The sequence below is a fragment of the Dipodomys merriami genome, unplaced genomic scaffold, assembly GCF_024711535.1.
Source record: "Dipodomys merriami isolate MVZ:Mamm:240054 unplaced genomic scaffold, mDipMer1.0.p SCAF_103, whole genome shotgun sequence".
NCBI classification, from domain to species: domain Eukaryota; kingdom Metazoa; phylum Chordata; class Mammalia; order Rodentia; family Heteromyidae; genus Dipodomys; species Dipodomys merriami.
This window is the reverse complement of record NW_027202305.1, coordinates 411,315-430,896: the sequence shown is the minus strand read 5'-3', so window position 1 is coordinate 430,896 and position 19,582 is coordinate 411,315. Positions and strand designations below refer to the sequence as shown.

The window sequence follows — 19,582 nt, the reverse complement described above, 5'->3', positions numbered from 1 at the left end:
AATATTATGTTCTTTTCCGTGTTAAACACAGGGGTTGGTCTTGAACAGCCCCAGCCCTGGCCTTGCACGCCCGCAGCCATCGATGGTGACTAAGCGTTAGGCAGGAGGGTCACACCAGTGTGCGTTGCGCAGTGTCCTGCAGGGATGCTGTCCAAGAAGGAGACAGCATGCAAACTCAACTGGGAACTTTTCAATTGATGTAGACATTCCGTGCTTGCTGGATGAGGAGAGTATCAGAATGTCTGAGCTGTACTTGATTGTGAGAGAGTCTGAATTCCTTTCCTGCTTTCCCAGGTCTGGTGCTTCCTACAAAACCGTAATTCCACAGACATCTCTGCAGAGCAAGCATCGCACAGAACTATTGCTTTCTGCTTTGATTTCAGACATACTGGCAAATCCTTTTTTCTTGTTGTTCTAACATGTATGAAGAGCAATGCTTCTTATTATCAGTGCGCAGTAATTGGATAAGTGAATGGGTTTCACTGCGGGATTTCCAAATACTTACGTGTTTATGCTTTGAGCATGTCCCCCTTCCCCTCTATAGAAGAGTAGTATTTAAATAATGTTCTAGATTCTTTTTTTTTTAAGTCATCCCCTGCTACTAGCACTAACTATGCACATTTATCAAATGTACAGTTGATACTAAGTAGATAAGTGTGTGAACAAATTCCAATTTTACCAATGAGGAGATGGCATGGTTTTGCAATTTTCATTTTGTCTGTTTCTGGCCTGGCACATAGGCCAGCCAGGATGGCAGGGGGAAGGATCTGTCCGTCAAACTCAGGGTCAGGTCCACCTCCTGTGGGCAGCAATGGCTCTGCACCACGCCTGGAACGTTGCTGGGCCTCTGTGTGCCCCACTAAAGCCCGGAGGCCTGGCTGTGGAGGGGGATGACGCAGTCACGTTCACAGGAGAGATGGGAGCCACGCTTGAAACGGTCTGAGCACTCTCTGTAGGGCCACAGCCTCCCGTTCACCTTCACGAGGTTGCCTGTCACCCTCTCCAAGGTGATGCTGCCCTTACATACTCCCACCCTGTCCAGTGAGGTGCTGCGGGTGATGGGAAACCTGGGACATTTTCCAGGAGAAAGGGCTGGAAGTGCTAGCACTGAGCAGATGAGGACGCTGGATCCCTTTGTCTTCTTTGCAGTGGTGAGTGAGCGTCTGAGGCAAACTTCATCTTTTAGTTAATCTTCTACACGCCGGACATGAAAGCCAAGGGAGAGGGGAAAGCTAAGGCACCGAGCAATTTGGAATATGAGGTGTCTTGAGAGTTCTTACATGGATCCAGAATTCGTAGTGATCCAGCTCCTCTATCCGTCTCTGTCTTGGGTTTCATAAAAAAGAGCTGTTTGCTGACCAGTCTCATCTCGTTTCTCAGAGTCCAAATCTTAGAGAACAGTTTTCAGATGGATCACACATACTTTCTGTGACCCCATATCAGCAACTGAATCCTACCGCCGCCACCCCCACCCCCGGCCCTGCCAGCCCCACCTCCAGCCAGTACAACCCCCCCCTTCTTTTTCCCCCTGAGGGCGTGAAAGCACACATTTCTGAGATTTGTGCAGAAGAATGTGCCCTGACTCCTCTTCAGCTGCGTGCAGGGCGTGGAGGGCAGCGGAACAGAGCCTCACGCCCCTTCAGCTGGGGTCCTTCTGTTTCCCACGTTTTTCTGAGGAAGACGATGGTGCAAACAGTACCCTGGTGGGAGTGGTGAACGGCGGTGGGCTGGGCCTGACAGAGTCCTCACAAGCCACCAGCTTCTTACCATGCTCAACTGTTCAGTGGCTGAAAGAACACTGAAACATTCAGTCAACAAATAGACTATTAGTGTAAGCATATTAATATGCCTTGGGGTAGGTACTGAAAAGAACTTTCTGTCTCTCTCTGATCCACACACCACCACCAAAACCCAGAGCAAAACTACCACCGCCAGTGTAAATCTCCTTTTACTTCTTATACTCAAGGACGTATACAGTTCAGTGCTTACAGTCTGCCGGGCACTGCCCTGCTGCGTCCACTGAACGATGCAGCACACCACGTCCACCCAGCAGCCTCCTTCCACACCGGGGCGCGGGAATCCGACCTACGTGTGCTTACTGTGTCGCTGCAGCCCCGGCGCTGGCTTCAACCTCCCCATCTCCAGCCTCTCCCCGCCTCTCTCGGCCTCCCCCGGCCTCCCCCGGCCTCTCTCGGCCTCCCCCGGCCTCTCCGAGCCTCTCTCAGCCTCCCCCGGCCTCTCTCGGCCTCCCCTGGCCTCTCTTGGCCTCCCCCGGCCTCCCCCGGCCTCCCCCGGCCTCTCTCGGCCTCCCCTGGCATCCCCCAGCCTCTCCGAGCCTCTCTCAGCCTCCCCCGGCATCGCCCGGCCTCCCCCGGCCTCTCCGAGCCTCCCCCGGCCTCCCCCGGCCTCTCCGAGCCTCTCTCAGCCTCCCCTGGCATCCCCCGGCCTCCCCCGGCCTCTCCGAGCCTCCCCCGGCCTCCCCCGGCCTCTCCGAGCCTCTCTCAGCCTCCCCCGGCATCCCCCGGCCTCCCCCGGCCTCTCCCGGCCTCTCCGAGCCTCTCTCAGCCTCCCCCGGCATCCCCCGGCCTCCCCCGGCCTCCCCCGGCCTCCCCCGGCCTCTCCAAGCCTCCCCCGGCCTCTCCGAGCCTCTCTCAGCCTCCCCCGGCATCCCCCGGCCTCTCCAAGCCTCTCCCGGCCTCTCCGAGCCTCTCTCAGCCTCCCCCGGCCTCCCCCGGCCTCCCCCGGCCTCTCCGAGCCTCCCCCGGCCTCCCCCAGCCTCCCCCAGCCTCTCCGAGCCTCTCTCAGCCTCCCCCGGCCTCCCCCGGCCTCTCCGAGCCTCTCTCAGCCTCCCCCGGCCTCCCCCGGCCTCCCCCAGCCTCTCTGAGTCTCTCTCAGCCTCCCCCGGCCTCCCCCGGCCTCTCCAAGCCTCTCCCGGCCTCTCCGAGCCTCTCTCAGCCTCCCCCAGCCTCCCCCGGCCTCCCCCGGCCTCTCTCAGCCTCTCTCAGCCTCCCCCGGCCTCCCCCGGCCTCTCCGAGCCTCTCTCAGCCTCCCCCGGCCTCCCCCGGCCTCTCCCGGCCTCCAGAGCCCTGCGCCATATGCACGTGCCATCCCACCCACTCCTGCTCTGTCGTCTGGATGTCAGAATGTCTTCACTCGTAAGTCCCTCCAAGACTCTGCACGAGAGGATGCTCTGTGAGTGCTCAGGGCACAGGTGTTGTCGGGAGAACCACAGCGTGTTCTTCCCTGAAAAACGTGTAAATCTTGCATACTACAACTGGGGTGGCATAAAGATAAATACGTTCATTATCACAAATGAAAGCATGAATGCAGCTTAAAGGCTCACTGTTTTCTTCATCTTAAAATGAGCGGATCCCTGAGGTAAGATCGCTCATACCACGTGGGATCCCCCGCGCCCCTGCCCTAAGTCTCCCTTCTACCTGTGGTGGCTGGTGCCACCCCCCAGACAGGATGAACGCCACCCTCAGCGCCGATCTTCTGGGAGGAAAGTGGGGTGTTGCTGTGCGTACTAACAGAGAGAGAGCTGTCTTCCTCAGGTGGCCCTGCAAGTCGCGGTCAGACGTGGCACGCGACTCCCGGGCTCCACCACACAGGGCCGAGGGTGGCCTCTGGCGCTCGGGCCCAGGGTCATCCCCCGTGGAGCATGGCCTTCACAGTGGAAGTCTTCACTGCATTGTTTACCATACCTGTGGCCTAGAAAAAAAACCACTCCATCTTCAAACTTCAGTTTTTCTCATCTTCAAAATGGGGGGAATGGGTAGAAGTAATGGCAGCTGCTAGAGGGGTTGTGAAGAAAGCACACGTGAGCTTATCTGTCCACAGAGCCGCCACCAGCCCAGCTCGCAGGGAGTGACGCTGCTGTTCCCAGGCCTAAGGCCTGCGGCGGGGAGCCAGAGCTGGGCTGCCGGGGCAGAGCCGGGGCAGAACCGGGGCAGAGCCGGGGCAGAGCCAGGGGAGAGCCGGGGCAGAGCCGGGGGAGAGCCGGGGCAGAGCCGGGGCAGAACTGGTTTTGTCAAGGGGGTGGAAAATGAATCAAAGGAGCTAAGCTAGACCTAGGGAAAGACTGTGATTTTGTTCGTTCTTTGATAGGTGTTGGTTCTGAGCCCCTGCTCTTCCTGAGCCCAGGGGGCCAGGCGTTAGCAGCGTTGGGTGTGGTGCACGTGACCACAGCTGACACTGCTCTGTGTCAGCAGAGGAGAGCTGGAGCGCCTCGCTGCACACCCCGCACGCCGCCCTGAGCTGCAGCCGCCCTGAGCTGCAGCCGCCCTGAGCTGCAGCCGCCCTGAGCTGCAGCCGCCCTGAGCTGCAGCCGCCCTGAGCTGCAGCCGCCCTGAGCTGCAGCCGCCCTGAGCTGCAGCCGCCCTGAGCTGCAGCCGCCCTGAGCTGCAGCCGCCCTGAGCTGCAGCCGCCCTGAGCTGCAGCCGCCCTGAGCTGCAGCCGCCCTGAGCTGCAGCCGCCCTGAGCTGCAGCCGCCCCTCCCCGAGCCACGGCTCAGGCACATCCTTAGAACTCTCTTTGTTGTTTGTTTGTTTGGGTTTTTTTAACTGTATTTTTTTGTCTTTTCTTTTTTGGTACTGGGGATCGAACCCAGGACGTTGCACCTGCTAGGCAAGCGCCTCACCACTGAACTACATCCCAGCCCTCATTAGAACTCTTGGTTTAAGTAACCGAAGCCAAATCCGTATGAGTTCAAGCTCATGACTTTCTTATAAACATTCCATTTTCTGCGAGGAACGCAGAGTCACAGAGCTGACCTAGGGCTGGATTCAGCCTCTGCACCGGAAGTGCATGTCTCTCCTGTCTGTTCCTCTCTCTCTCCCTTCCTGGAGACGTACTTTCCTGTTGCTTTAATTGACACAAGTGAACTGAGGCTCCCAAGTTTTGGGAACCACTACACAGCCATCAGAAGAGAACCCGGCCTGCTTTCCCTAAGTCTGGAACCCCAGGTTGATTGATCCAGTTTGGGTCCAGTGCCTTCCCTGGTCACCCACCAGTGATTGTAAAAGACTGAAGCTTGTTTGCCAGTGTCTCACGTCACCATAACTGCACTCCTGCCAGGGTGGGAAAACGAGGCAGGGGCAGGGATGATGGACACAGGCGCTGATGAGCTGCATAGGACACACGCGGGTCCCTCCCAGCCCTGTCCTGCTTGCGTCCTGGCCGCTCTCAATTCCTCCTCATTTAACCTGAGAGCCCCAGGCCCCTTCACGTGAGTTTGGCCTTTGCCCAGGACCATTCCAACACACCATGTAGAAATGGCACAGAACCACACAGATCTCAGGAAAAGCCCAGGCCTAGTGCTTCACAGCTCTGTGGCCCACCAGCCAGCCCTTCCTCATCTGTAGAACAGTGGCCATGCCACCAACCGGGGTTCTCCGGAGATGATGGGATGTGGACCGCAGCCCACACCTGGCCCTTGGTCACACTGACCTCCTTCTCTTGGTTCAACCACCCATCTTTCTGAAGGACGACAAGTGGCTTCTAGTGAGGAAGGAAGAAAGAATTGCTAGAATTTTCTATCCAGGAAATGTTTCTGCTGTTTCTGAGCAAACATTAAGTATTTAGCGAGTTGAGACCACTGGGAAAGTCACAGGGTGGAGACAGATCAATGAAGATTTGACTTGCCCTCTTTTCTCCTTTTATAACTTTTTGGTGTGACTGGGTTGTCCCTAAGCCTTACTTGATATCGTAAGGTTCATAAAGCGCCATTCATTCAGTGAATAAACCGCGTAAGCACGCTGCTACTCGGGGCCCCTTGCAGAAGGTAGTAGGCCATACGTTTTCTGAGTTGTTTGAGAAAGCCTGGTGCTAAACTGTGCTGTACATTGTCTCCTTTCTGCCCACCATTAGCGGCCGTCACCCCATTGAGACCCAGACACAGACGTTGCCAAGTTCCTGTGGCACGCGGTATTAGGATGGATTTGGCTGTGAGCCTCGAACACCTGTGTAGTTCCATCTCTCAACACCTGGGTTTGTGTTACAAGACTTAGACACTGCCAACAGAAGCAATCTGTGCTCAGATTTGTTTGATAAATAGCAATCTCGTGGCTTCTGTCTGTCCACACAGCAAGCACCCAGGCACCCGGATCGCCAACAGAGCTCGAAGGGTTGTGGGAATGGCTGCGTGCACACAGGGCTGAACATGAGTGATGCATTTCCTGCCACCCAGCTCACAGTATGCCCAGACACAGAGCAGTGTAACAACACAGAGAAAACAAGGCTCGGGATGGCCAGCACGTCTCAGACCAGAGAACAGTGCTGACTATTAGAGGACAACAGGAGCGATCCAGGTTGAATCTGAAACAGGAGCTGGACATGTTGCGCTGTGTTTAGACATGCTGTGCGCCACTCACTGGAAGGTGCCTGGGGCTGTGTGTGTGCTGGTGTGGCCAGCCTGCTCTGGCGCAGGATAATTCCTTCACCCTCTGACCTGTGCACCAAGCCACGGGGACTCAGTGATCTCTGACCCGGTTGACCTGTCCCTCCAGAGGCATTTGGTGTCACCTGTTTGGGCTTCTAGAGTTCCTACCTGTGCCACTCTGGGATGCATGGGGCTGGTGTTTCACTGCGAAAGCCGGCAAGCATTTCAAAGCTATGATGCTCTTAATTAACGACTGCGCTGATCTCTCATGACTTATTTTTTTTCCTTTTTTTATTCCCTCAGCTCCAAGGCTCCTTGAAAAGAAAGCAGGCAATCAGCCTGTCTCCTGTCAGCAAGAGGCCCAATGGCTTTGTGGACAACTCCTTCCTGGATAGGAAGAGAATCTGTGCTGGGGAGAGCCTCCCTGCAGGGCAGGGCAGCCTCCACGTCAGTAACGGACCGAGTCAGCTCCTGGTGGGGGCCGTGCCCGGGAGCCAGGCACCCCTGCGAAAGGCCAGCACCCTGCCTCCACCGGCACACTCGCCCGGCAGCAGCCTGTTCAACACGGGCTTGAAGGAGGTGAAGAAGGAGCCAGGAGAGGCCCTGTCTTGCAGTAAGCACATGGATGGACAGATGGTCCAGGAGAGCGTCTTTCCTGACAGGTTCGGAGACGAGCCTGGGGAGCAGCTCATGGACCCGGAGCTGCAGGAGCTCTTCAACGAGCTGTCCAACATCTCTGTGCCACCCATGAGCGACCTGGACCTGGAGAACATGATCAACGCCACCATTAAGCAGGATGATCCGTTTCACCTTGACCTGAGCCAGCAAAGCCAGAGGAGCACGCCCAGGCCCTCCCTGCCCATGGAGAAGATAGTAATCAAAAGTGAATTCTCACCCGTCCTGACCCAGGGCCCCTCCAGCTCTCCTCAGCTGAGGCCCCCGTCGGCCGGCCCGGCCTTCTCCATGGCCAGCTCTGCCCTTTCCACTTCATCCCCAACCCCGGCCGCCCCTCAGGGTCAGGCCCAGGCCCAGGCCCAGACGGCGCCCGGAGTGAGCCGGGCCCTGCCGGGCTGGCAGGAGGTGTCCCATGCCCAGCAGCTCAAGCAGATCGCAGCCAGCCGCCAGCAGCAGGCCCGGACGCAGCAGCACCCGCCAGCCCCGTGGCCGGCCCTGCCCTCGTCCGCCGGGCCATCCCCAGCCGCGTTTGGGCAGGAGAAGATCCCCAGCCCTGCCTTTGGCCAGCAGCCATTCAGCCCGCGAGGCTCACCCATCCCTGGGGTAGGTGGGAGCAGCAACCAGCCAAAAGTCATGGCTAGCTACATGTACAAAGCCGGCCCCGCGGCCCCGGGGGCCGCCCTGGACGCACTGCTGCAGCAGAAGCCTCCAGAGCTCAGCCGGAGCTTCCTCAACAGCTCACACCAAGCCTTGGAGCCCCGGCCGGGCAACACCAAGCCTCTGTTCCATTTTGGCTCAGATCAAGCAAACCAGCAGTTGCCTTCTGTGTTGCCTTCCCAGAGCAAGCCTTCACTCCTACACTACACACAGCAGCAGCCGCAGCAGAACTCACTTGTAAATCAGCAGCAGCCGCCGCCGCCGCCAGCACCCCAGGCCAGCCATCCTCTGTCAAGCCAGCCGCTGCTGAGGTCACCCCTGCCACTTCCGCAGAAGAGCCTGCTTCAGAAGATGCAGAATCCATCCCTCCCAGGCCTGGGCTGTCAAGTTGCACAGCCACACCGACAGGTAAGGCTCCAGCCCTGCATTCCAGGTTCCAGGGACTGATTAGCGTGCTTGGACACTCTCGTTAGGACCACATGGACTCGAGGAGTGGTCCAATGGTCTGGTTAGGACTGGACGGTCTTGAGGAGTGGTCCGATGCTCTGGTTAGGACTGGATGGTCTTGAGGAGTGGTCCAATGATTTGGTTAGGACTGGACGGTCTTGAGGAGTGGTCCGATGCTCTGGTTAGGACTGGGTGGACTGGAGGAGTGGTCTGATGGTCTGGTTAGGACTGGACGGTCTTGAGGAGTGGTCCGATGCTCTGGTTAGGACTGGGTGGACTCGAGGAGTGGTCTGATGGTCTGGTTAGGACTGGACGGTCTTGAGGAGTGGTCTGATGGTCTGGTTAGGACTGGACGGTCTTGAGGAGTGGTCCGATGCTCTGGTTAGGACTGGGTGGACTGGAGGAGTGGTCTGATGGTCTGGTTAGGACTGGACGGTCTTGAGGAGTGGTCCAATGGTCTGGTTAGGACTGGGTGGACTCGAGGAGTGCATATGAAGACTTCACAGGACAGGTTCACTCCGAGTACCTGAAGGCACAGGCTGAGATCTGGGATAGTCAATAGTTTTTGCTCATTAAGACTATTTAATTATTACACAAAAATGCTGCCTTATAACTCATGTAATTGGTGCTCATTTGTCAGTCCATCTGCTTTGTTCGGTGTTAGGTCAGTAAGTACTTCCAGAGTCTGTTTCTCATGAACAAAACCAGGGGTGAGAGAAGGGATTGAGAACAACTCAGATTTATCGATGATGATACTAGGGAAGAACTTTTTCTGCTTGTCACACTTGACATCAGACTTAGGACTCACTGTGGGATTTGTAACTGGGCCTTTAGCCTTCGACCGTCACTGTCCCAGCTCCTGCTGTAGATCTGTTGCTGGAGTTGTGTTCAGTTAGTTTAGTCGTGAGCTTGAGGGATTCTCACACCCGCTTCCCTTTACTGTGTCCGCCGTCCCCCACTGTCACCAATGGGAACAATGCTTTGTGTTGGATGTTGGATGTGGCATAATTAAATTGTGCGAAGAATGGTTTCAAGTCATTCCTTCTGTTGTCTGGGAGAAAAATGGTATTTGATATTTTATACAGTGTCTTCAGTGGCCTCATCTGCTGATATTTCCAGGCTTGGAATGTGTTACCTCCTGGCTACAATTTTCTTCCCTTCCTGATTTGCAGTGTCAGGAAAGGGTGAGAAACAATCCTTGGATGATCAGGACTCATGAGGGCTCTATGCCAAAGGAGTGATCTTATTCGGAGCTATGGAATCAGTCACTTATAAAGTGTGCATTTTTTATAATGTTGGATCTAGGCTTAAGTGGATTCTATATTTGGCTTAGAATCCTCCCATGTCTCAAACTTCTGGGAGGGCAGGCAGCCAGTGAATGGATGGTTTGTTGTGACTGAAACATATATTTATACATTTCCTGCTTAGTTTAAAGCCAAGATCCTCAACCTGTGTTACAACCTCAACCCACTCTCTCTACCTACCCATGCTTGTTCGCTGCTGTTCCATATCAATCCTTGGTGTGAACCGGGAAGTATCTGTCGACTTCCCCACCGCTTTAAAGGAGGGTTTTATGCATCTCTGGTCTTCAGCTAAACAACCAAGAAATTGCTTCCAAGTGGCTGGGTGTTGGTGGAAAAAAATCTCACAGGCTGCCATTACTTTTTTTTTTTTTGTCGGTAGTGGGTCTTGAACTCTGGGCCTGGGCGCCGTCCCTGAGCTCTTCAGCTCTAGGTGAGCGCTCTACTACTTGAGCCACAGCACCACCTCCGGTTTTCTGGAGATAAGAGTTTATTGGAGATAAGAGTCTCATTGACTTTGCTACCGGGCTGGCTCTGAATGGCTTTCCTCAGATCTCAGCCTCCTGAGTAGCTAGGATGATAGGCGTGAGCCACTGGTGTCCGGCTCTTCTAATTTTTTTTTATTACTCAATGAAAGAAATTATAAGCAAGATTGTATTGGCTAAAACGCCTTCTCCAAGAGGAACGTGGTGGTGAATTCAGTGTTCTACAGTCACCTAACACATAAGCCCTGCTCTTACTGAGGGTTGTTCACATAGGACAATGCCAGGGTTTGAGTTTAGAGACTAGACTGAGGGAAGAAGAAATTGGGAGCATAGAGGACCAAAGTCATAAGGAAGCAGGGAAACAGTTAATCAGAACCTAGGAATGAGACCAAAGAACAGCAACAAGCCTGGGGTCAAAGGTGACATATTGACATGGGTTTGGGGTGGAGGGATGGCGCAATGAGTCAGAAGAGACCCAAAGACCACTCTGAATGCCTCTCCACCCTTCATGGCTCACTTTGGCTGGGTACTGCTAGGAGGAAGAAGAGGTGAAGGCAGGCGGATCACAGGTTGTCAATGACAGATCGGGACAATTATGTGGACATGTTCATTGTGCCTTAGATGTTTAATGCTCTATCTTCTAAGTTTACAAAGGAAAGAAAAATCCAGGTTAAGCACTCTACTCTTCTGGCCAAAGCTTAGATCAGGGTGCAGAGTGGGTTTCCAGCTCTGTGTGTGCATGTAATTAGGCTGAGAGGTTCTATGGGGGATTTTTAAGGGCAACATGATGTAGCCCAGGCTTACCTCAAATTCCTACTCCTCTTCTCCCTCACTTGTCACTATAACTGTACACCATCACGCCCACTTTAGCACTGAAGAATCTTAGTTGGAAAAAGTAGCAGGAGGGAATTTGTATGGTTTGTTGCTTTGTTAATTAAAAAAACAAACAATAGTACCAACTCTATGTCATATACAAATAACCAAATGGACATGTTACCAGCTGATATACTTTTTACAGGTAAGGGTACTGGGGTTCAGAAAGGTCAAATCACTTGCTCCAAAACATTAGTAATTAAAGACTAGAGCTGCCTTAAAAACTACCCTGCCCAGGCAGAGGCAGCAGGTAGAGTGGTTTGTATGGTGGTGCCAGGGCCTTTTCTGTGATAGCTTGAAGTTTGCTGTTCCCCACACGCCTAGGCAGAAATCACAGCCAGAGGTGAAAGTCAGATCAGCACTGATATGGGGGAGAAGCCTCGTCCAAACCCAGGGGTGCACAGAAGCAAAGATCCCAGGCTGTCACATTCGCTTCGTTCTGAACTGGCATTGGTTTCTATGTGTTCATTCAAAAAAGATTGCGGAATGCTCGCGAGGTGCCCGGCACGGTTCCGGGTATAGTGCTTCAGTTGTGGTTTGTCTGCAGGAAAGGGGAATATCCACTTCTTCTAAAGACTAAAAATGATGACTCAGAGGTTTGCAAATCTGCTGTCTTCCTCACCTCACAGGCTTGCTCTGCTTCTGTCACTAGGTTGATTTGCTACTTGTGCTTTGGTATCTCTGATCCTAGATAAGAGTAGGAGGAAAAAAAAGGAAGTGGGTATGGTGTAATTTTTTAATACAATGCTTGTAGGGCTGTCCTTGGGTTTTGTAAATGATAAATAAAACTTGTTCACTCTTCAATGCCATCCCTTGGGATGTAAGTACCTCTGGAGTCAGTTTCACAGTAGGGAGAAACTGTAACTCTTTCATTCATGCATTCATTCACATGATAGCCAGGTATCAATCACCACCGTGGGACTGGGGATTAAAGATCAATGATCTGGTTTCACACCCTCAGTTTGAAAGGCAGGGAAGGTCTGGTCTTTCCCTCAAGAGAATTTGATCTAGAAGTGGCAAGTGCCCACGTCCTTAGCACCCTATTAGATACATCCACCGCATCGTCCCGATAGTCACAATCTACTCTGCGTACCAAGCAAACATTACAGGGGCAATTCTCTTAAGTCAACAAGTTCAACTTTAAGCATGCTATTTTAAAACTTTTACAGGGTATAACTTTTATTTACTAGAGATTTCACTTTCCATCCTATTGTGTTGTTCTAACATATAATAGCTGGTTGCACAATGGAATAAGTTGGCATAAGGCAACAATAATGCCTGTATCCTTCAATAAAGAAATAGACATAGCAATAAGAAGTATATTCTACCCTTGGGATCACAACTCACAGGGATCAACAACAGCTAGAAAATGACTCCTTCTATTTTCAGTCCAAGGTCTGTGGCTGTGAACTACACCCATTAATAAGAGCCGTGCATTTAATGCATTAGTGGACAACTTAGCCTGTTGAACACTGACTTTTGAACTAGAAAAAAAAAACTAGGGTTAAGAATAGCTTTAATCCAAGAAATGGTTAATGGAAAATCTGACAGATATTTACCTGTGATATAAATTAATCCTCTTTGCCCTGTTCTCATTAGCTGTGCCTTCTCTACGTCAGTTTCAGCAGTTACCGGGTGCTGGAAGGGAGGGGTGGTTTCTTTGGGTGAAATGAAAAGGAAGCCACCATGTTAATTTGTACATTTGCACAGTGATAGTTAATTAAAGTCAGGCACAAAGACTTTAGATTCAGGAGTTCTCGGTTTGAAACAAAAGATGGTACAAATGTTTAGACTATTGGGATCAGAGAGGTGTAATGTGAGTGAATCGTTTGACTCCTTCACATTGTCAATCCAGCAATGGAGCCCAGGCTTACATGTGTATAGACATGCGTGCAAGCACTCGCGCATACACACACACATACACACACACACACACACACACACACACACACACACACACACACACACACACGGGCAGCCCTCTGGGCACTAATTAGAAAACGCTGTTGGAATATTTGCACTTCATGCAATGCATTGAAACAATAAAGTGGTGCGTTATTCTCTGAGCAATAAACTGTGGAGCGTAATGTGGAAAGCCAGCGACTGCTAACCTGCAAGACCAGGTTTTCAAGGCCCTTGAGGGTTCACCCTGAATCCTGTGGCTCCTCTCAGGAGCTTCAGTGTATGCCATTAGGAAGCATGACCTTCGCCGACAGGGAGCTTGGCCCTCCTTGATGGTCCCCGGTCTGTGCGGGCTGGCGCCGCAGCCTTGCCGCCTGCTCTCTGGCTCATGGTCAGGCAGGAAAGTCCACGAGACTCTTATCTCCCTCCAATTAATCACCAAAAAAGCAAGAAGTGGAGCTGGGCTCAAGTGGTAGAGAGTTATCCTTGAGCACAAAAGCTCAGAGACAGCATCTAGGCCAGAGTTCCAGCCCCAGGACTGGCCAAAACAAAACCAAAAAGGTCTCCACAGCTGGTGTTTCTGCATACGCGTACTGTACGAGACACACATCATCATTTTATACACATTCCTTGAACCTCTCTGAGACTCAGCCAATGTGGTATTCAGATGATGGAAAACATCACACATCTCAGCAGTAGTCAAAATAACTCTCAACGGCAAGTCTTTTAAAATGAAGAGTTCCTCTTTTATGCATTGCACTGAGGTAAGAAAGGAGAATGTTGGTTCTAAAAAACAGAAACCCAGGACCCACAAGCCTAGCAAACCAGAGTTAAGCTGGTCTACTCCTAGGAAAGCTCCAGACAGCACCTGCAGGGACCCACCACGCGGGCCATCGGGTGTGCCGCGGACCGGGCTGCAGCCCAGCCCAGCCAGAGTAGAAACACGTCCCCCATCAACCCTGTGGACAGCACCACGAGCAGGGGGTCCCAGACAGCAGTTCTCCTGCCTTTCCAGGAACCTGTGGGGGGCTGTGTTCATGCGAGGTTCCTTCCCCCCCCCCCAGCTGGTCCTGTGGGAAGCCGGTCAGACAGACCCTCCCTCCCCCCTTCCCCACCCGGCTTTGCCTGGCTCGGCCGCCTTCACTCATTACACAGGCCTTCCTCCCCCGCCTCCGTCCTCAGCATCCACTCTGGCACTTTGTGGGCACTTAAGTGTGTGATCAATAATTGATGGCGTATCGAGGGCTGGAGTCAGTTCTTGGGGGATCTGAGATGAGGAAGGTGAAATCCTGCCTGGTCTGAGAGGGAGACGGACAGACGGCTGAGACTCCACACGGGTTGTCAAGCCACGTGCCTGTAGGCGCAGCTTCTCTAAAGGAGAACAAAGGAAATCTGAGCACCTCACTGAAAAAAATGAGAAACCACTGCAGCTGTTTTCTGATTTTTGTAGTCTACTAATGAGAAACAGCCCTCGGAACCTACCCCTTGAACGCCCGTGTTCTGCCCGGCACAGAATCGATGCGGATGGGCCCTGTTTTCACCGCGGAATATTATATCAGAAGGAACACAGAAAACATTATCGATATTTTCCTTGGGAAACCCGTTAGCTACTAACACTGAGCCTCTAAAACTTCAAAACTGAAAACAAATGCATGATCGGCTTTGCAATAAAGAGTGGGATTCAGGGCCAAGCTGGAGCTCTGGTTCTCCTTTCCTGTTAACTTGTATTTTTCCAGGGCAGTACTCCACAGAAAAATAAGCTGCCCCACTCCTCCACCCCGGCGCAGCGCCTCGCATCATCCCCTGAGCGCTCTCTGCGGGTGTGGCTCAGCAGACAACCGGGGAAGCAAAGGCATTTCCACGAGGTTTGGCTGATGCAACCAGAGAACATTTGATTGCTCAGACACAGGAACCTAACTTTCACTCCCATGTCAAAAATGGGGACGTGCAGGAATTCCGCATCCCTCTTCTCTCAGCTCACGGCACTCCATGCAGACAGACGCAGAGAGCACAGAGGCAAGGCGGCGGTGGCCTGGGGCCGTGGCTGTGAATCCTCCCTCACACTCAGACCCTCTCCGAGAGTCTACTAAGGAGATCAGTTGGTTTTATTTTCTCTGTTGGGCCCACGGTTCCCAGGTGACCCTCTGAACTCGCCTGAGAGCAGGGCAGGCTCCACCCTTCACATCCCAGCTTTTCCTGAGAAGCTGAGCGTGGCGAAGGCCTCACGCCCGGCCTCAGTGCCATGCAGGGTCCGGGGCCTTACCACAATGCCTCTGTTTCCCTAGATGTCCATTGAGGCCAATGATCGGCCGTGCACAGCACCTCTCCACTCTTGTCTCTGTGCTGACAGGGGAGCGGGTGGAGAGTTGCTCCACTTTATGTTCCTATACAAGCACATTCAAGATCAAAATATCCCGTGCTATTATCATTTAAAAATTGAGAACTTCCTACAGATGAGCCCTGCAAGTCAGCTGCAGCCAGCTACTTGGTAAGTTCATCGCAGTTCGTTCTCGGTGCCATCCTCAGGAATGGAGGCGGGGATGCGCAGCACCACGGGCCAGACGGGCTTCCTGGGTCCTTGCCCTGTGCTGTTGTGAGCAAAGATATTAGAACACACCAGGGAGGAAGTCAGTGCTCAGCCAGCCACAGCTCGGCACGTCTCCTTCATCACAGCAGAGCCAGAAGGGCCTCGTGGCACCCAGCTAGCTCAGGAGCCTCGTATTTCTACTCAAGAGACCATCGGGCTCAGCCCATTAAATTGTCACTGCTTCCAGCTAGGACGACTCTACTAATTACGTGTGAGTCTGACAAGAAGGAAATCAAATAAAAAAGAAATAGAGGAGGTGTCAAAGGGATGGGAGAATATAAAAGCAAAACAAAAACCTTCTTGCGAGGTTAAATGGATGATTTTTGCCCATAATGCAGAAGAAGGAAAGATTCACAGCACAAAGAATGCAATAAAACCGGCCAAGTTATTCGGTATTGTTATAGTATTAACGCAGCAGATCGGGGCTCGTCCTGTAAATTACATACAGTCTGTTCCCTAAAGAGTACACTTGGTTTCCATACTAGGGTTTTTAAGTCCTCACAGATTGGAAGTATAAATATGGAAATTTATGGTTATCGATACCTTGAGCCAAATCTGAAGAGAAGGGGTTTGGACTGAGGTCTAAAAGCCCTTGGCTGAACTAGAGCCTCTGAGAGATGGTTCGGTCTGGAGCTGCGTGTTGAGAGGTGAGGAGTAGGGTTGGGGGGGGACCTCCCTCGGGAGCACCCTCGCCTTGGACACCCAAACGTCACTTTGGCTGAGCTCTGAGCTCTGCCCCCATTCACAATCCTTCCATAGTGAAAGTGGTTTTGCATGGGAGAAAAATGAGGAAGGGGGTATCAAGTTCAACAAGAAATGTACTCACCACCTTACTTGTGATGTCACTGTAACTCCTCTGTCCATCAACAGTCTTTTTGCAGTGAAGCCGTTCCCTTATAAAGCGGTCTCTCCATCAGCCTCTCCCTCACAGCCATCTCTTTTTTTTTTTTTTTTTTTTTTTTTTTTTGTTGGTCGTGGGGCTTGAACTCTGGGCCTGGGCACTGTCCCTCAGCTCTTCAGCTCAAGGCGAGCGCTCTACCACTTGAGCCACAGCACCACTTCCACTTTTCTAGTGGTTTATTGGAGATACGAGGCTCACGGACTTTCCTGCCCAGGCTGGCTTTGAACCATGATGCTCAGATCTCAGCCTCCTGAGTAGCTAGGATGACAGGCGTGAGCCACCGGCGCCCAGCCAGAGCCATCTCTTTGAGGTTGAAGAGACTTGGTTTCCTTCCTTTTCTTCCTCATGTCATATACATTTTTGGCTCTTGAGGCAAAAAAAAAAAAAAGCTAAATTTATTTAAACTATGTAAAATTGCTCAAATTTAGGTTCAGAATTTCAGAGGTGGCATGTGTCCAGTAAACATCTTAGGAGAATCTCAGAATTGTGACCTCCTGGTTCCAGATCCTAATGCTAGAGCCACGTGTGAGCCTCTAGAACATGACAACATGCGATTACACTCTGAAGCCACGGCTTTGCAGCTAGAACTTCCCCATAAGCAATCTAGGCAAGAGCAAACTGGAAATGGTGAAGCCCCCAAAAGAAAAGTGTAGCTACTTAGAATTTTCTGTAGTTTCTTGTAAAATAGATTGTTTCGAAGTTGAATGAGTTGTGTCCTTGTGTCCCCCCAAATCTCATCACCCACCTAACTTGGTTTTCTTTGTCTTTAAAATGAGGTGTTCTTTGTTGTTGTTGTTTGTTAGTCGTGGGGCCTGAACTCCGGGCCTGGGCGCTGTCCCTCAGCTCTTCAGCTCAAGGCTAGCGCTCTACCACTTGAGCCTCAGCCCCACTTCTGGCTTTTTCTGCATATGTGGTGCTGAGGAATCGAACCCAGGGCCTCAAGCATGAAAGGCAAGCACTCTACCACTGAGCCACCTTCCAGCCCCTAAAATGCAGTGGTTTTTTTTAGGGTTTTTTTTTTTTTTGTCGGTCGTGGGGCTTGAACTCTGGGCTTGGGTGTTGTCCCTCAGCTCTTCAGCTCAAGGCGAGCGCTCTACCACTTGAGCTACAGCGCCACTTCCGGTTTTCTGGTGGTTTATTGGAGATAGGAGTCTCACGGTCTTTCTTGCCCGGGCTGGCTTTGAACCGCGATCCTCAGATCTCAGCCTCCTGAGTAGCTAGGATTACAGGCGTGAGCCACCAGCGCCCGGCTTTTTTTAGGTTTTGTTTGTAATATGTTTGCTCCAACAGACTAGAGAAAGGAAACAGACTGATGCAGTTAGAGGTGGTTTCCTGATGGCCATGCTGAGTCCAGTCTTCAGGACAGCCGGTCTTCAAAGTGGATAGTGGCCATCTATGTGTCATGTTGACCCTTCCTCTCCTATGTGTGTTAATCACATATAGGAGAGACTGAACACAACAAGAGAGCAGGAAGAAGAAGGGTGAAGGAGAGGAGATTTAGTGTCTGGATGATTAGAAGAATGACATTAAATCCAGTGCTCCTAAATAGCTGCAAACCTTTGTAGACCATCAGCACAAACCCAGTCCATAACAGAAAACTAGGCTTTGCTTTCCCCCACCCCCCACCCCTCCTCACTTGAGAACTGCAGTCCTGAGCCCACCCCCCCAGCTCCTCTCCACAGCCCACCATGCTCTCCCGAATCCGTGGGCACAGCTGCATTGCTCAGCAGCCACTCGGGTCACACTGGGCCCCCGTCCGGTGCCACCTGGAGCCAAGTTTCTCCGCAGGCCAGGATCCCGGAGTCCTTGGGACTGTTCCCCTTCCTTGCCCAGGGCACCTGGCCTGCAGCCTGGCTCCACAATGCCAGGTGCGGAGCTGCCCAGACACACCACCCTCTTTGAGAAACTGATCCTAAAATCCTCCGTTAAGAGGAGCTCACTCAGCCGGGCGCTGGTGGCTCACGCCTGTCATCCTAGCTGCTCAGGAGGCTGAGATCTGAGGATTGCGGTTCAAAGCCAGCCTGGGCAGGAAAGTCCTTGAGGCTCTTAGCTCCAAAAAACCACTAGGAAACCGGAAGTGGTGCCATGGCTCAAGTGGTAGAGCGCTCACCTTGAGCTGAAGAGCTGAGGGACAGCGCCCAGGCCCAGAGTTCAAGACCCACGACCGACAAAAAGAATAAAAGGAGGCACTCACTCCCTCGGGAGGCCTGGCCCTTCTTCTGCCCTGGATAGATGCTGCCTCACTGACCACAAATGAGAGTTGCAGGTCAAGCCTGCGCGCTTTCCTTAGCTAGAAGGCCCCTCAGCCCCATGGCCTGCCCGAGGCGGGGACCGTGCCCTCACACGCAGCAGACGCACCCACCCCTGAGCAGCAGATCAGCCTCCCACCTGCCTGTTCCGAAAGCTGGGCCCAGAGACATGCGCCTCATACCGGTGTAAGCCACATGACTTTGGTTTAATATCCAGTATATTTACATCTCCCACGGCTGAATGGGAATACTCTGTGCTTATTTTAATTTAAAGATAGAAACAATTCAAATATTCATTTTATAAAAGAAAAGGAAGGAATAGAAGAAAGTATGAAGAAAGAATGGGTACTCGGGGAGGAGACTGGGTTACAAGGAGGATGAAGGAGGCTCAATACTACCAAAATAAATCACTTGCAGCTATGAGCACAGAGCAATGAAACCTGCTGAAATGGTTCCGGAAGGGAGCAGAGACAATGAAAAAGGGCGGATATTGCCTGGAATGTAGACTAAAGGGTAGAAATGTAACAATGACCCCCCATAACTAATGTAAGTTAATTTTTTTAAGGAGAGAAAGAGAAAGAAAAGCATCTTTTTACTTTTTCTTTCTTTTTTTTTCTCCCTGGTTGTGGGGCCTGAACTCTGGACCTGGGCACCGTCCCTCAGCTCTTCAGCTCAAGGCTCTACCACTTGATCCACAGCGCCACTCCTGGCCTTTTCTGCTTATGTGGTGCTGAGGAATCAAACCCAGGGCCTTTTGCATGCAAGGCAAACACTACCACCGAGCCACCTTCCCAGCCCCATCCTTTTTACTTTTAACTCTCAAGCTAAAATGTCTGTTTTTCAAAGTGACCAGCCGCTCTGAGGACTGCATCAGACCCTTCCGGGGTGGGGTGGCAGGACGGGACCTTTTTGCTAAGCTTCCTTGGGAAATTCTAACATGAGTAGGGCTGAGAATCGCAGTTGGAGGGGGGTTCACATGCACCACGCCTCCACCTTTAAAAAGTTACTCCTTCTTACATTATGTCAAAGAAAACCACTCTAGGGCAATGATCGGAGAAGGAGTGGGGGATCTTTCCTCCAATGACTGGAAAGGGATTCCTGTGGAAACAGCTGATGGAAATATTTC

At 52.2% G+C, this 19,582-nt stretch overlaps 1 protein-coding gene across 2 annotated transcripts in view; it reads left to right on the top strand.

Moving 5' to 3' along the window:
• The window catches only part of LOC138809797 (mastermind-like protein 2), a 226,718-nt gene that overhangs the window by 160,035 nt on the left and 47,101 nt on the right, over positions 1–19,582 (top strand). For both annotated transcript variants that reach the window (XM_069996786.1, XM_069996776.1), the window contains one exon: positions 6,683–8,119. In XM_069996786.1, the coding sequence (XP_069852887.1) occupies positions 6,683–8,119 (1,437 nt within the window). The remainder of the gene's footprint in view (positions 1–6,682; positions 8,120–19,582) is intronic.